Source organism: Emydura macquarii, unplaced genomic scaffold, assembly GCF_026122565.2.
Source record: "Emydura macquarii macquarii isolate MOO-44397 ecotype Brisbane River unplaced genomic scaffold, CSIRO-AGI_Emac_v2 contig_2680, whole genome shotgun sequence".
Taxonomy (NCBI): domain Eukaryota; kingdom Metazoa; phylum Chordata; order Testudines; family Chelidae; genus Emydura; species Emydura macquarii.
Genome location: NW_027132817.1, coordinates 2,129,957 through 2,147,779, shown reverse-complemented (window position 1 = coordinate 2,147,779; position 17,823 = coordinate 2,129,957). Strand labels below are relative to the sequence as shown.

The window sequence follows — 17,823 nt, the reverse complement described above, 5'->3', positions numbered from 1 at the left end:
ATCAAGTTATAGCCAAGTTCAGTGTTAATAGTTTAAAGATTTTATCTAACCCTTTTTTCACCTAGGTATAGTTTTCACTTGTTGATATGTGCTCATGTTTCAGATAAACTCTGTAGTCTCTCTTTAATACTGTCTGTGGCAATGGGTTTGAGTTTGGCCTTTCGCTTTGTTTTTACCTAACAGCATACAGCCATGGATGGTCATCTGGGTCTTTAGACTGGGCAATGGTGTTCAACTTTACATTAGGTGTGGTCAGCTTGTCATAATGATCCAGGTTGGCTTCTATCTGAGGTCTTGTGACTGGTATCTTCAGGGTCCAGGTTTATTCCCCAGGTTTTCAAGATATTTCAGTAATTCACTTGGAGTTCAGTGGTAGCTTTCTGTGATGCTTTAGGATAATCATATTTCTCAGTCTGAGCTGTCTGGTTTAGAGGGAAACCTCAGTTTCCCTTTCTGAATCTCCAATTTGACCACACACTCTCTGTTAACTTCAGTGGTGCAAGTCTCAGCAACCAATTCTTAGTTAATCTTGTCTTCTGTTGTTTCAGCCTTTGTCATTTTATCTTTGACTCTCTACACTTTCATTTATGTTGTGTTAAGACATGATGGCATGAATGCATATGTTTGAAAGCTCTTATGATTGGCAATGGTCAGTTGTAAATTCTGTTGGCTGTTTCACTGGTTCTTTGAGAACAGAAAACCTATGTAAGAGAGTGCTCTTAATGTTACTCTTTTTAGTTCACATAGAACAAAGAATAACAGAATGTTTTGTAAATGGGGAGGTGATGGCCTTGTCTCTCACTCAAAAATAGCTAGCAAGCATTGTTAGCTTAGTTATAAAATGAGTGTTGATCATACAGGTTTGTTTTCTAGGAAGGTACTTTGATACATTAAGGAATTATTAATAATAACCACTTCAGTTGTCTTTGCAATACAGCTATTGTCCTTAACATTTGCAAACAGTAGATTGTTGTATGTAATTAGTACACTAACCAGCAAAGCAGCCACATTAAACCAAGATGTACCTTGAATATTCAGCAGCACTTGACAATGGCCGGATGTACTGAATTTCTTAGCCAGTTGTCCATATTCTTTTTTTAAATAAACCTTAATCTCTCCTTCCATTTTTATACTGCTATTGGGAAAATGCATGTGACTTATAGGGCCAAATCTTAATTCTTGAGGTAGGGCAGAGTAAAAGAGAATAAGGTCCATTTTATAATTGAAACAAAAAAACACAATGGCCAGCATTTTCAAAAGTGACCATTGATTGTGGCTGCCTTACTTTTTGGATTTCCATCTTAAAGAGATCTGATTTTCAGAAAATGCTCAATACCCCAAATCAGATGAAAATTAAGCTGTCTGAAATTGGATACCCAAAAATCGAGTCACACAAAATCACTGGTCATTTTTGGAAGTCCTGACCAGTATGCATACCAAGGGGTTTTGTGATGTAGAGAAAGCCATTATGCGCTCTCTTTTTTTTCTGTCCTACTCTCTCAACATAGATCTGATTCTACATTTTCTAGACATCCAAAATGCCCATTGAAGCTGATTGTCGTTTTGGGTGCCCAAGCAATGCAGGAGAAGGTTTCCGTTTATAAGAAGATGGCATCACAGTTGTTATTGAACAGATTTTTAAAAAATCATCATATAGATTTTACTAAATTGCACTGTGTTAAAATTTCAGAACCAATTGTATAATTTTATACAATCATTGTTAAGAAAGCGTACTCATGGCTTGCTTTAAATATTTACCTGCCATGCAAAATTTTAACTTGAAATATTTCTTGGTATATTCTTAACTCTTGTTAAATCTTTGGAGAGAGAGGAAGATTGCCATATCTTTGTAGTATGTTACGGTTAGTTTAATCTCCTTTTCATGAAACAATGTCAACTTGGGACCTGGCACTAATACACATGGTCATGGGCACGGCTCTGTGGAATTCTATTACATTATTTCCAGATGACCAGCATTTCCATTCAAACAAAACATTTTTTCAGCAAGAATATATAATGTAATATTTTCATATGTTGGTGCAGTGCATTTTGCTGTCCTGCTTAAATAATGTGTAATGGGGTATGCTCCACCCCTGTCCTCAGATACCCCAGGAATCTCTCAGCGTCTGCTGCTGAGTGGCAACTTCATGTGATTTATTTACTTTTCTACCACCAACACCAGTACAGTCCCATGCAGCAATATTATTTACAGTGCTTCTCTAGTCCTTTCCTGAACAGTTGGGGAGGAACTGAGGTCCCCCTTCCTTGAGCTCACTGGGCTCAGCTAGTCTTTGTTATTCCCTCTCTCCCCTCGATACTTCCTTGCTGTGTCTTCCTTTTACCCTTCAGCTGCTAGACTAATTGGCTCATCCAGCCTCCCAGCCTGATCAGCCAGTTAACTTGCACATCCCCAGTCAGCCTCCTCCAGGGATGTAATGGGAAGTGTTGGCTCACCTGCTAGATAGCTTCCAGCTCTCTGTCACTCACTTTCCCTCTTGTCTGAGGCAAGGTTTCATTCTCTCTGTGATCTCCTTTCTCTTGACCTGAGCCATCCCTTCCTTATAAGAGGCACAGGTCTCTTTTTGTGTCCAACTCCCCTCAGTGTGGTTATCTAGCATCCCCTTACAGGCTTTCTCCATCCTACGCCCACAAAAATCACACTTTGTGGGTAGGAGTCATCACCACAGATCTGTCTCCGCTCATAAGTTTTGCACCAGGGTCAACTTGGGGATTTAATCTCCCCACCTTTGCCCTCTTTATTTTGGGGCTGGTCATATTTTATCACTTCAGTATTTCTTGTGTCTGTTGCTCCCCTGTTTTCTTAACCCTGTAAATGTATCCCAGGGTTCCTCAACTCAAGGCCCTGGCAGTGAGCATTCTGGGGGCAGCCCATTCCCTTCCCACATGCTCTGGGATAGTGTTTCTTAACCTGGGGTTTTAGAGGGGTCGCAAGTGCAGAGCTGGTATTGGGGGTGGCAAGAAAGGCAATTGCCTGGAGCCACAGGGGCACCATGAAACTAAGTTACATGCCTCAGCCCCGTGGGGGTGGGACTTAGGCTTCAGGGGTACAGTAGTTTGGAAAGGTTAAGAACCACTGCTCTGGGACTTTCTTTTTCCTCTAGTATCTGCTCTTCCAGATATTTTCTTCCCAAGTTCATTTATCTTTGGGTGAAACTCCTGGGCTGTATGTCTCCAGCCCCTCTAGCAGCCTGAAACTTCTGGTGGTACTTCCCTCTAAACAGACCCAATTGAGTTAATGTGGCTACCTTAACAATATCATAGTCACTGGCCTGTTCATCGTTCAAGGCCATGTAGGCCTCTTGAGCCTCTCCCACCAAATAAGGTGCTAAACAGAGAGCCCACATTCCTCTATCCCAGCCGGCCCCCATCGCCACCCTTCCAAATGTAATTAGAAATGCGACAGGATCATCTGCAGGCCCCATTTTATGTAGGACGACCCCTTGAGTCTAATTACTGTTTCCCATAACGGGACTCACCAGTTTCTGAAGCAACTGCTGCTGCTCCTGTTCCCTAAATTGCCACAGGCTCTTCTGCTGCTCTGCCTGTCACGCCAGCAGGGATTGTCTTTCCAGTTGGTGAGATTGTTGGAAGGACTCCATAGTCTTTTGTGGTTCCTTCTGTGGCTCCACCAATTGCTGCAGAGTCCACTCCATCACCTAGATGCCAAGTCCTCGCAGCGACCTCCCCTTCCTGCTTCTCAATCCCCACAGCTGCTGGAGCTGCATCCAGACAAGCCCCCAAATTCATAAGAGGGCACACTCCATCCCTGTCCTCTGGTATCCCGGGAACCTCTCAGGCTCTGTCTGTGGAGTGACAACTTCATGTGATTTATTTACATTCCCATCATCAACACCTATGCAGTTACATGCAACAATATTGTATACAACATGTCTCTACATTTAATCTTTTGGTGCAAGACCGGGGAGGAACAGAAGTCTCCCTTCCTTGAGATTTCTGCACATACCGGGCTTAGCTCCCACTGCTTGGTTGGTTTTTGTTCCCTCCCTCCAGAACTTCCTTTCTGTGTCTTTCTTACACCTCTCAGCTGCTGGACTAATCAACTCAGCCTCCCAGTCTGGTAATCCAATTAGCTTGCACATCCCCAGTCAGCCTTCTTCAGGGAAGCTGATTGATGTCTAAGTCATCAGAGTGCTGGCTAACCTGTTAGCTTCCAGCACTCTGTCACAAGATGGTATTGGTGTTTTATCTGGAGTCATACTGTTTCCATTAGAACAGATATATTTAATTGTGCTAAATGAAATAAGTGCCAGCCAATCACATTGCTGAATCTTGAATCTTCTTTCCTGATAAACGAGAAGGTGGAGGGATACATTTGTAAATAGTTGTACAGTCGTTTATTCATACAAGTATAGAATCTTTTCTACAAGGACTACTTTTATTTAAAAAAATATAATTTCATTTTGATTAAAGCCAGTTGGGTAAACACTTTTCACGGAAGTCCTGTTGAAGCTGTGGGTCTTCTGCTCAAGCAGGGTATGCAGTATCAGGTCCAACATCTGTTTTGTAAACTAATTAGAATTCAGTTTTTTAATACCAGTAAGTGGAGCAACTGTCATGGCTTCATTTATATACACCAGACTAAATTACAGTTTCTAATTCTCCCCAGACATTCGGTGTATAATACAAATAAAATCCATGGAACAGGATGTTGTCACAGTATAAATATCTCACACTTTGAAAAGAAATGTCTTGGCATTGAATCTACGTTTATTTTTGATTGTCTTCTTACCTAGCAGCTGGTGAGTGTTATCCCGTGACAACATTCTATTCCATTACTGTTATGGGGTAAATTTTCTAAGCATTGCTTTCAGTTTTTACTCCAGGCACTGCCCGTTAAGATTTGTTGGAAATGGGGCAGCTATATCCTTGTGCAATTCTTTGAAGATTAGTAGCATCTTCTTAAATTTCATTGGGTGCCTTCAGTGAAATATAAAATGATGTGAAGTGCTTTGGTGGAACAGGACATTAGGGATACATTTTAAAACAGTTCATTGGGTTTTAGCAATGCAGTTCCCATTGAAGTACACGGAGTCACTCAGCTGAAATGGCTAAGATTATTTTTTAAGGGTTTAGGCTATAAAAGGGTTTTTTAGGTATTCACTATAAAAAACAAACACGCCTTAGCCTGGTTATGGGTTTCCATCCTGCAAATTGATTGAAAAGCTCCTTTACGGGGTGCAATATTTAAGCAAGGTACTGAAGTTCTCACACAAACAGTTTTAACTGTTACTACATAAAGTCATACAGAGTGGAAGACCTGATTTTGGCAGTGAAAGAATGGAATAACAGTAGTACGAGAGATGGGAGTAGCATAGGGAAAGTTTTAGTGTAGTGTCAGCAAAGCATGCACAGTAAAGAAGGCCACTTGCTAAGGGACTGGGTGGGTTTATGTGGACCAGTTAGGAGTACTTGAGTTGCATATGCATTCAGTTTCACTGGTTTAACTGTTGTTCAGAGTTTGCAGACATCCAGACAGAACACCTATTTTTGTAAAAATTGACAGGGTCACTGGGCGAAGCCCTGAAAACACAGATGTTCTCAGAACATAAGAACTTTGTGTTTGACAAGTCTTAAACCTGTTTGCATTATAATACTTTACGTTTCTGTCTAGATTTGTTACATAGCTGTAAATTTAGTGGCTATTTTATCAGCACTATTCTGAACAAGCGCACACTCACAGAGTAGGGGAAGGGGAAGAGAAAATACATTTTTTTTCTACTGAAAGGAGATTATCAGATTATACTTTGTTCAAATTAACCCCTGTTTTGCAACATTTAACTGACAGATTAACCTTTATCCTCATTATTACACAATTGACCCTCATGTAGCTATCTGCTAAATTCCAATACCTAGTGTATAATGCTGCTGCCCTGAGCAAGCTGTCATGTGTGTTTTACAATAATGAAACTTGAAGCTGTTTATATCTGAACTATCAGGGATAATTTCCTATCAACTACTTGAAAAAAAGCCCCACAAATAAAAATATCTACCTCAATGCACTCTCTGTTAATTAATCTTAATACAGCTTTTCACATACCATTGAGTACGAGGTAGAAGAATATTCAAGATTTTAAGTTTACAAGACAGTTTGCTAACTAAATCCCTCCTGGTATTTGCTTTGCTGTTTGCTTTGGATTTGCAGAGCTGGCTCATAGTTTCAAAGGTTGCTATGCATTTTTCAAGTTTATCTTACTTGAAGTTACCAAATGAAACAGAAAGTTAAAATCTATGTGGGACTTTTCCATTGCCATAAATGCTATGTCATCTCTGTGGAAGACCATCAGCATTACAGTTTAATGCTGAAGCAATGATGTTTGTTTAAGAGGATTGGTGTCCAGAAATAAGCCACAGTGTCTAATCAGACACAGGGCCTGACTGGGCACAATGCCATAACATTTATTGCGTGTGCATTTCCCATAAGCAAAATGGCTACTTACTGAGGAGGATGGAAGTGAAGTCTGGAAGAAATTAGGGTGCAAACTGGAGTTCCTGACTTCCTGAGGAGGATTTAAGTGTACGTAAATATATTGAAATGAATGAGTCTGTGTGGCTGTGATTTACTGTGAGCCAAATGGGGAATGTCTGTGGATGTGTAAGGGCTGAAAAAGAAGAACAATGTTTAGATCCTGCCAAAGCTCCCTTGAGTCCCTCTAAACATTCCCCTGGAAGAAAATATTTCAGAAGGAAAACAAGAAAGAAATCAAGTGAGGAGGGAGTAGAGTCAAAACAGATTAAAAACAATGAAGAAAAAGTCCAGAATGAAACCGGGATTTCGAAAGACACAGAGATTCTTTCCAGGGGTATGGCACTGGGCGATTCCTTTATACGGAGGATGCCAGTGGACAGTAATAGCCTGCCTGTGAGTACAGAAGTTTCGACTGATCTTGTTAAAGCAGAAGCTTTGCTGAGTGAAGCAAGGAGTGCTTCTGTCAGTGGGGACAGTTCTTCTGGTGAAAATCAGAGATTCACGAAGTCTGATGAAACAGTGATATGGTTAAATGAACAAGATGAGAAGAGTTTACAAAAAGGCTGTGCACAAAAGAGGAAATATTTGCATGATGGCAACACAAGAGAATTAATATTCCAGAAGAAAGTTGGTAGTTTTCATTTTGCAAAAGCAGCTAGCTTGAACTCTGTTAACCACCTTTTAGGCAGACAGTGTGAAGAAATTGGGTTAAATGAAGTTTCTTTCAGAGTTACTGGAGATGTCCCTGAAAGGAAAAACGATGAAAACTTGCGTCAGTTTCTTTCTGAAATCAAAACTGATTCACAATTTGAACAAAAAAGATCTCATTCTTCTGAGGCTGGCTTTCCTCAAATGCCGAAGGAAGTGGCATTTTATAGCATTCCAGCAAACAGGAGCAAGGTAAATACCTTCTAGCATTAGAACATTAAAAAGTTAGTTTGGTAGAAAAACTTTATTTAGTTACTCAGAAATCTTCCTGTCCTCTATACGTAGCCCTGTTATTACATACACTGTCTTCCTGCATACAATCATAGCAGAGTACACAGTACTTGATCTTTTAGCCGTTTACTTAAATAATATTGTTCTAGTTTTGCACTAGTTTTCTTCAGTAGCCTAATTTCAGATGTTTCTTGATTTTGATTTGAGACAGGGGACTGAAGTAGCTCTTAATGTCCATAGTAAATTTTCTTTTCAGTTCTTGGGAAGCAGTAAGCTTATGTGTTACATCAAGGATTGTATCAGATGGAATGGAGCATTTATAACTGATTTCATTTACTATCTGTTGAAAGCCTTTTATATATTACTTTAAATAGAAAAGGTGAGTGCCGATTGTATTAACATGTACTTCCATTGGACATTCTCAAGATGCTTTACAAACATTAAATAAACTTTACAGTACCCCTCTGAGATAAGAAAATATTATTACACTCATTTTACAGATGGGGGAACTAAGGTACAGACTTAGTCAAAGGAAGTCTGAGGCAAAACTGAATTTAGAATCTAGGGCTCCAGATTTCTGGTTTCTATGCTTTAATCACATGATCTTCTGCCCCACTCTTGTTCATAGAGGTGCTGGGAGTGCGGCAGCACCTCCTGGCTTGAAGTAGTTTCCATCGTATATAGTATTTACAGTTTGGTTCAATGGCTCTCAGCACCCCCACTCTATAAATTGTTCCACCTTGTTTAACAAGTTGAAACCTACTGGTATGGGCCAATTGACAGTTCAAGGATATGAGTGCAGGTTCAGAGCTAGCTCATTGTTGCTGAAGGTTTGAGGGGGTTCGCCTAGCTGACATAACTGGAAGTGTTCATGGATTGCAGAAGGAGTGAGATTCCCCTTTGTGAGAGGGCGTGAATAGGGACTTTGAAGATTGGGGTGGATGGGTTAGTGAGTGGGGAAAACAGGAATATCCTAGGACCTCTTTCCACAAAGAACTAAATATGAGCCTATAGTCTGTGTAACTTACTTTTGTAAGGAGTGCCACTACATTACACAAGAGTCTTAACAAAATACCATTATCTATGTAACGATGATATGGGATTAAGTCTTTGTCAACACAAACAAGATGTACTGCTTTAACTATACTGTTATAGTTAAAGTGGCAAAACCTCCCTTGTGTGTATAAGCATCTTTATATGGGTATAACTGCATCAGCACTAAGGATTGTGCCCCTATAGCTATTTTGGTAAAAAATCAGACTATTAACCTACATTGTTATACCAGTACAAATCTGTGTGCAGAGCAGGCCCAAGGTATGTTCTCAACAGGGCAGATGGATTGCTGAAAGAGATTGTTTATGTTCAGATGTCTGGGGGGGACTCTACTGCAAAACAGTTTGTAACCACACCTGGCTTTAACCTGAAAGCAGGTCCAGAGAGCGGCATAACCTTCTTCCAATTTGTATTCTAAAGCCACCCCCATTTCCCTCTGATTACCCCTTATAACTAAGGAGGTGCTTGGACAAGGGGGACAGGATGCAATCTTTAACATAGATATTAATATAAAATAGTCTGTTTATTAGTATAAATTAGACAAGCAGATTAGAATCAGAAATTAAACCTATTTCAGTACACAACACAAGAATTGTTCATTGTGCAAATCCACCAGCCCTTTACTATCACCTTAAGCAGATTTTACCTGCATAGGGTAGAGTGATCTCTGTGCATCTCCTATGTAAACTCAGTCTTCATTATATCTAGTGAGTCTCAATGACTGGCTACTAACAGCAATGCCCAAAGGTTTTGTGTGTGTGTGTTGGTTGTTTAGCCAACAGGAGAAAGAAAACCCTTGGCCCTTTTAAGGAGCACCCCACCCTTCTTCTGGGATTTCATCCCCTTTGTGGACTTGAAGAGTGAAGAAGGGGGACTCCGGGCTGGGACAAAGCACACAAGGGTGTAACAAAGCCTATTGACTTCTGCACACTTCACAGGAGGCTTATAAAACCTTCCCCCAGCACTGGGGGCCATTCTGTACTGGGAGAATAACTCCTCTATTCCCTCTTGGTATTAGAGTAGGACTGGGTCTTTTGAGCCTTGCTGTGAGCATCATGCTAGGCTAGGAAGGAATTTTAATTCCATTCCAGATTGGCCTGGGTAGTGGGGCAGTTTTCACCTTCTTCTCAGCAGCCCAGGAACCAGGCAGATAGGTTAGGTTGTAAAATTTATGTTTGTTGCAATTTGCCAAGTGCCCAGTACTGATAGTCATTTGACAAGGGGTCTGGTTTGCTGATAAATCAGATTTGGAAGCGGATTAGGAGAAGGGATTTCCTAAAGGAGATGGGGAGTGGGATTGGGACTTTAATGACTGGTACAGCTAAGAGACAGCCCCTTCTTCCCCAAACCAGTAGCCCTCAGACAAGGGAAGGCAATGGGGTCTCAGCAAGGGTGCTGGGTCTAGGTTAATTGGGTAGGGGACTGATGGGAGCCTGGGTGGGGTGGATTACAAAGGAAGGGTCAATTGCACTGGACAAGTTATCACCAAATAGTTCCCAGATGTGTTACTCAAGTTATGGCCTAGTTAAAGCACATTCCTGGTGTCCAGGACAATGTGGCTCTTGACTCTGATGCAGAGGGACTTAAGCCAGTTGCTAATTATATTAAGCTCCCTTGCACTACAGCCTAGATCCAGCATCTTACCCTCTACAGGAATAGCACATTTAGTTTAGGTCTTGTCCTCCAGGACACTAATCTGCCTTTTCCTACTTATGTATACAGAACAATATTGGTCTTGTAGTTAAAGCACAAGATTAAGAATGATAGATTTGGGTTCTGTTTTCCACTCTGCCACAGACTTCCTAGGTGACTTTGGGCAAGTCACATTTCCTCCTTGTGCCCCAATTTACCCATCTGAAAAATGGGGGATAATACCTACTTACTGAACTGCAACTGTTAATTCATTAATTTTTGTAGAGCGCTTTGTGATGAAAGTATTGTTATTATATAAATAATTTTGATTAATTTTATTTTTGACATGGATCCGGATGCAAATATCACAAGTTGGGTCATATCTAATGTGAATGTATTATTATCCTGTGCTCTGCTCTCTTGTATTTTATATTGTGTGACATGTAGCCAAACAATATGTCACAGTATAAAAAAATTTACTGGGATAGTGATGACATTTCTCACCAGATCCAAGATACTTTAAAAAGGAAACTTCAAAACTTTGTTTTCTCACATTAGGAAAGTTCAGCATAGGATCCATGACATTATACAATCTGATATCTCAGTAAAATTTATTTGGCATCATAAAAGATAAATTCTTCTTGGCCCAAAACATCACTTTTTTTTATTCATTATAGAGTCATCTAGAATAATTTCTTTCTCTCCTTTCGAACTCTGAAGACTGAAGTCCTCTGTTTACAGAGGATCAAAGCCTGCTCTCCTTACTTACTTGAGCTTGACTTCCATAGGAAGTCAGTGAAATTACAAGCATGAGCAAGACATGCTCCACTATGCCCTATTCTCCATGGCAGTAAATTAGAGCTGCCCCTCTGCTCTGAAACTTGCATTGGGAGTGCAGCCCTAAATCAAGGAGCATGAAGCTTCCTGCAGCCCCTCTCTCCACTCCGTCTGAATGCGGCTCAGCTGGAGGGCACAATCAAGGTTGCAGACTTTGGCTTCTCTGCAGAGGCTGCCCACTTCTGTGGTAATTAGTTTCAATCCAATTCCTAGACTAGACACGTGCATGTGTTAGAAATCATAAGACACTAACTTCTTTCATTCGGATTCAGCACCAAAGAGCTACTGGATGGTACTGACTTTTGGTCCCTATCAACTTGGATTCATACCAAGGACATCTCCATATCCCGTTATATCCCAAGCCCTTAATTCATTGTCTCCTTTTTTTTTTTTTTTTTTTTTTTAAGTCCCAGTTTCAATGTGTTTCTCAAACAAAGATGTGAAAATCTAAAATACTTTAATATCTAAATTACTCCTGTCTGTCTGTATCTATTTGTTATCTCTTGTCTTAGATTGTAAGCTCTTCACTTCCGGGGCTATCTATAACCCTTCAGAGCAACTGCACCTGTATTCCCCCTCTGTGATTCACCAAGGGCACCCACTTTAGGCTCCTGACTCCTTAGCCATGACCTCTCTTGGGTGGAGACCCACATCTCTCTGCCTCCTGACTAAGAGTTTTTTCAGGCTGCACAGTTCCATGCCTGCACTGGGAATTTCCCATCAAGTCAGACTGCCTGCTTTGCTTTCTCCAGAAAAGCTATAAACAGCATAATTGCCCACAGCTATAAGTTACCATGCAGTTCTTTCTAAGCAAGCACCTTTATTCTTAAGGTGGCAGCATTACAGAGAAAATATATTAAAAACAGTAAAAGAACCCACATGCCTGCTAATAAGCTTACCAGATGTCACTCCAGCTCCAACAAGGGCTCTGGTAGGAGTCAGTCCTTCAAATCCCACATGGGTATTTCTCTGTTTACAAGTTCGTAATACCTTTTTATCAGAACAGGAGCACATATGCATAGATTAACTTTTCCTTTGTACAGCCTGGGTCTTTGATCTGCAGAGACCCATGAATAGGTAATCAGATAGACAATGGTTTTCTCCTTAGGGCATACAGTAAAAAGGTTAGCTTCTGAGGTGGGAATTTGCATTCCCTCAAGGTATTTCCTAGAAAACCCATTACCTTTGTTCACCCCAAGAGTACCTTCTTGTCTGGCACATTGTTTAAAAGAGTCCTTTGTAGTTCCTAACACTTCCAGGATTCCCACTGGCCATATCTCCCCATAGAGAAGTTACATATAATCCCACAATTATATGTAAACTTTGCATTTATAGTACTCCCAAGATATTTTAACTTAATTTGATAAGATATTTGGCAAACTGTCTTTTTTTTCTGTGTTTATACGAGTGCTGGACAACACTTTTAGAACAAAAATTTTTTTTGCCAAAAATTGCAGGGTTGGGTTGACAAAAACATTATGAATTTTTGTCTAATTCATCTAGTTATCTTGGTTTGAAATCACCCCTCAATTTAAAAAAAAAAAATCCAAAGCCTGATTTTCATTTTGACCTTTTTGAAATGAAAAGGTTTGATTTTTTTTACTCAAAACGAGTTTTTGTTTCCAATTTTACTTCATATTTATTTTTAAAAGGTAAAAGAAACCCTAAATCCCCCATAAATAAATGAAAACTTTCATTTTGCATCTGATTATTTTTATCTTTTTAAAAATAAAATTGAAATAAAATTCAAAACAAATCATTTCATTTGACCAGTTTAATTTGATCTGAAAACAATTTTATTGAGATTTTCAATTAGCTGAAAAAGTTTTAAAAAAATTCATTTCACATTGACCTGAAATGATTTTTTTCTTCAGTTTTTCAGTTCGCTACAAAACCAGAAAATTTAGTTATTTACAGAGCTCTAGTTTGTACAATCCCTCATATAATGGGACCCTGATCTCATTTGCAATACAAATAAAATTTTATTTATTTATTTATTATTTTCAGGACAGAAAGTGCATACCTAAATCATGACAGAGATAGTATACATACGTAATACTTTTTTTTACAATTTGTGTTGCTATTAAATAAAAGTTAGTGTTTACCATAGCAACCAATGCATCTGATAGAACAACTAGTTCTGGGATAGTAGTAATGCATTTATTGCATAGGTCGTGCAGCATTGCAAATAGCTCTGAGATAACAAAAAATCTTCCAAGTGTTTCCACTATCACGCCAACTCCTGTTATCTGCTTACAGTGTTACAGTTTAAATGAAGAAAAAGTGCCAATATTTCTTCTCCAGAATCAGGTGTAAAGCTCAGAGTGTAGGGTTGGTTGATTAGACTTGTTGACATGAGATCTTCAGCTTTCGCACAAGCTGACATTGCTCAACAGAGATCATTTGTGGAAACTCTTTTTAGTTCCAGCTGGTAACCTTGGGCAGGGCCCCTGCATGGGGGGAAACGGGTACACTTTACCAGGACCTGGAGTCCCTGAGGGGCCCGGCCCAGGTTGCAACCCCATGGGTATATGTGGGGGAGGGGGCCCATATTACAAGCTCATACTGGGCCTGCAAAAATTATGCTTGGGCCCTGACCTTGGGGTCATTCTTGAAGTCACACACGTTTGATTTCTGTGCATATATCCATGCTCACCTAAGCATAAATCATCATTGTTCACATAGGTGTTCATTTTTTGTTTCTGAATCACAGGCCCAGTCTGCTCTTTAACTTATATGGAAAATACCTATTCAGGAGAAAACTTGCCTTCTCTCCACACTAAGTAATGCTCTGTTCCCCTTGACCTATCTGACATCTCTCTTGTTTTCTTGTCTCCTCTTCTTCAATCCTCAAGTTTCGGAGTATAAACATTTCCTTCACTCACTGGCATCAGGAAGAAATTTGTACCCCAGCTATAATATTGTACAGTTAGGTACATTATATCAGGGTTCAAACTTTCCTCTGAAGCATTCGGGATTTGACAGTATCAGCGAAAGGATACCGTATTACATGTACCATTGGTGTACTTGGCCATTTAAGGTCGTTTTCATCTTCACTTCTTTCTTGTTTAATGTTACAGAAAAAGAATAAACAAAATGTATTCCCAGTCCTTCAATGCTTCTCTTATGCTTACATGTTCTGCGACCTTCCTTTTGTAGCTGATCCTGAACCATTGAAGTCAATGGAAGTTTTGCAGTTGACTTCAGTGAGAGCACACTCAGGCCCTTTGACCCAGGTACAGCTTGTGGGTGATTGTGAAATGCAAAGGGAGGAAGTTCCAGGCAGGATCAGTCACAGCTGCAGCAGCAAAGGTGAACCACCTCTCTCAAAATGATAGTCAGAATCAGGAGATGGGCAGCGCATCACTAGGTGCCCCTAAAACCATTGTCATTGGGAGGCCAGGAATGTGTAAAGGATGAGTGATACACTTTATCTCTGTCTCCCCCTTTTAGGAACTCTGCTGCTGTCTTTAAAATCCTTTAAGCTTGCACAAATCCAGGATTTGCTTCTTGATACTGTTTGATGAAAGCTATGTCACTGGATTGGCACTATAAAGTTAAGAACCTCTCCTCTAAACATTTATTAGTTTATACCTGTGGCAGTTTTGTGGGATATAAAAAATGCATGGTGTGCACACAACATTTACTTTTGAAAGTAAAGTTCTAGGGACCGCGCAGTGGTTTTTACTGCCATTCTTACCTCTTTCCCTTCTGAATCTTCCTTATTTGGCATATTGTCATTTAAATATCACAATTTATCTTTTAATAATGTTCTTTACTTTTGATAATCTTTGACATATTATCAGATGCCTTATTTTCTGACCCTTTGGAACATGTACTTGGTAATGCCCTAAGTTATTCCCCTTTCTGATTTTCTTCCTTTTTTTGCACAATGATATTAATTGCATGTAAGATATAAAATGTTAGAACATTTGTGATTATTATATATATTTAAAATATAGATATTTGCACTTGGAATTAGCATGCGTTATCAATTGTGAACCATTAGGACTATTTTTTGCCACCTTACTTATGGTGGGCAATACTTTACTTTGCAAAGCGTCCCACTGAAATCCGTGGGGTTGCTTGCATACTAAGGTACTGCTCAACATGTGTAAGTGTAGCAGAATGTAGCCCTTTACCTAGAGATCTACCTTTACTCTACTGTCACACTTTTTCATTTGAGTTTTATATTTGTGGAAAGGACATATTGCATTGACAATCCTGGAAGCTAAAATCCTTTATCTAGAAAATAGACACAGCAACTGACCTACTGATGTTGCCCTGCCAATGTTCCCTGATCTAGGAGGGACCACCTCTAAAAGGGAAAGAGTAGTGCAATCTCTTAGGCCCATTCAATCAATTTCCTTCTTCTGAAGCTGCCAACCGGGGTGGTGGTTAGTGCCAGAACAGGTTTTATGATGAGGACACCTTGCCTCTGGGAAGTGAACTGAGACCACCAAACCATTTCTCATCATTCCAGAATCTGGCTAACTGCTTGACACTCACTCTTCCAGAATCTCAATTTAAAATAAGATTTTATTCTCTTTGGTTTTGTGCCCATGGCTATATGTGCCATTTAGGTGTGTCACAGCAGATTTAAATATGACATTCTGAGATTGCCCTGAAAACACTGCCTTATGGTAGGGGAATCTTATGTGCTGCATTTGCACTCTATGCTGTTCCAAATCTACATCACTTTTGCAATTCAGTTAACTGTGGAGTTGGCCAAAGGTCTGAGTTTGTATGTAAAAAATGGACAGAGGAAAATTTTAATGTCAGCTTACTCTTTTTTTAAGAAGTCATGTAAAGAATTGAAGAGAATGAAGTTCTTATAGACAAACACAGAATTTGTTTAAAGTGACAGGTAAAAGAGAGTGTTTTTAATATCAGACATCAGGTCTTTCCAGTTGACATAATCTCCCCAATAAAGTGGTGGATGATTGGTTTGACTTATACTGTGATCTGGTTGTTGTGTTATGAATAGAAGCTAAGGCTGCTAGAAAAATATTTTGCTCGCTTGCTTGCGTAAAAGAAAGGAAACATCTTCTTTGAGAAGTCTCCCTATGGGTGACTCCACTCCACTAGGTGTGTCTATGTCCCTGTGCTGCTGATCGGAGAACTTTGGTAGTCGTGTCCATTCGGCCCATGTATGCATTGCTCCCTCTCTCCATCATGCTCTGCCACAAGGCTAACCAGCTTTGTATGCGCCAACCCTCCTCAGTTCCTTCTCAACTGTCCCTGTCTAGAGATGGAGCTTTAGCTGTCTGCTAACGGTAATTTTTGTTACATTTTGGAGCTTCCTTTTCTTTTCTTTCACTCCTTTATCTTTTATTTATCCAAAAAACCCAACAACTTTACTTTAAACTTTGTTTTTCTTCAATCCCCTCTCCTCCTCCATCTAGGGACCCCCTTGGACAGAGTAATCCTGGTTTACTGGGCTTCAAGTGTCTCAGTTGCAAGGAATCTATCCCAGTGACCGATGGACACTCTCAGTGCGTCCTCTGTTTGGGAGAGAACCATATCCCCCAAAAGTGTGGTTTATGCCAACAATTGAAACCCAGATCCAGAAAGGATAGAGAACTAAGACTTAAGCTTCTCCTAATAGAAGTAGCCCTTCAACCACCCTCAGAGCCACACCAAGACCCCGAACTGAAGGAAACCTCACAGCAACACTCTGCTTCTAAGGGAGGTGAGCCTAAGAAGACAACCATGAGTCACTCACACAAGGCTTCTAAGAAAAGGGCTGAGAGTCCCCACAGCAAGCCCTGACCAAACTGAAAAAGATCTCCAGCTCGCTCTGTACCATTGGTACCGACGTCACTGAAGCCATCTAAATCCAGAACTCAGAGCTTGCGCTGTATCTCTCCAACAGAACACATTGGGCTGCCTAAGGACCTGATGGGCACAGGCACAGAGACATTGGTACTCACTGGGTGCGTGAAATCCAGAGAATCCGCCCCGGGGAAGTCTTCTTTGGTACGGACATCGGTGTCGGTACCATCATCGGCACACCAGACACTGGCCGACCGTACTCTCAGGACTGCATTACCAACTCCTTTGGTGCAGATGTCTTGGCACTGTCAACCACCACTGGTACCAATGCCTATGGCACCACCGGACTTCCATTACATTACAGACCTTTTGGTGTCTGACCCACTGGACTCATGTCTACTCGGTACTGGGGCCTTGGTACTGAGTCCACCCAGAGCTCCACACTCGCTGGCGAAATTGTGCTGTGCACCCCCATTTTCAAGCACTGAGTCAGAGAGTGAGCAAGAGACTGTGGTCTCCTGCTGCCTTCTCATCCACCCTACGGTACCCATTTCCAATATGGATCTCTACTGTACTGCCCCTCTGACCTCAGCCTCCCTGGTACGGGCAGCCATAGGCAACTACCAGAACCCCTCCGACCCTCTCAGTGGCTTTACTGGGATCCTTGATAGGCACACAGAAACCATGCCTCTTGTGGTTCTAGCCTGGCCTATCAGGAGCCAAGGAGACTTCTTCCTTCAACTGTCACATTAAGGACCTCCGAGCCCCCTGAACAATTAAGAGAGGAACAAGAGGTCAAAGTTGAGGAGGAACTAACCCCCAAACTAACTTCTCTTCTTCATCACCAAACAAGACAGTTATGCCCCCTCCACCGTCATTGATAGATGACTCTAAGCCAGGGGTGTCAAACATATGGTCCGTGGGCCGCATTTGGCCCGCGAACCTTTTTTATGCGGCCCGCGAACCTCTTTGATCCCGGCCGCCGAAAGTAAGTAGTGGAGCCGCCGAAAGTCTGCATTACTACTTTAAGAGATTTGTGGGGCCAGCGTCTTAAAGCGGCAAGACCTTTCGCTCCAGCA

At 40.8% G+C, this 17,823-nt stretch overlaps 2 protein-coding genes across 4 annotated transcripts in view; both read left to right on the top strand.

Moving 5' to 3' along the window:
• DST (dystonin) overlaps positions 1-17,823 on the top strand; it is a 453,158-nt gene that overhangs the window by 206,732 nt on the left and 228,603 nt on the right. The window lies entirely within an intron of this gene.
• LOC137164608 (uncharacterized) lies at positions 6,105-7,578 on the top strand. Its single transcript, XM_067565503.1, has one exon. The coding sequence runs from the start codon at positions 6,614-6,616 to the stop codon at positions 7,421-7,423; it is 810 nt and encodes a 269-aa protein (XP_067421604.1). The 5' UTR covers positions 6,105-6,613; the 3' UTR covers positions 7,424-7,578.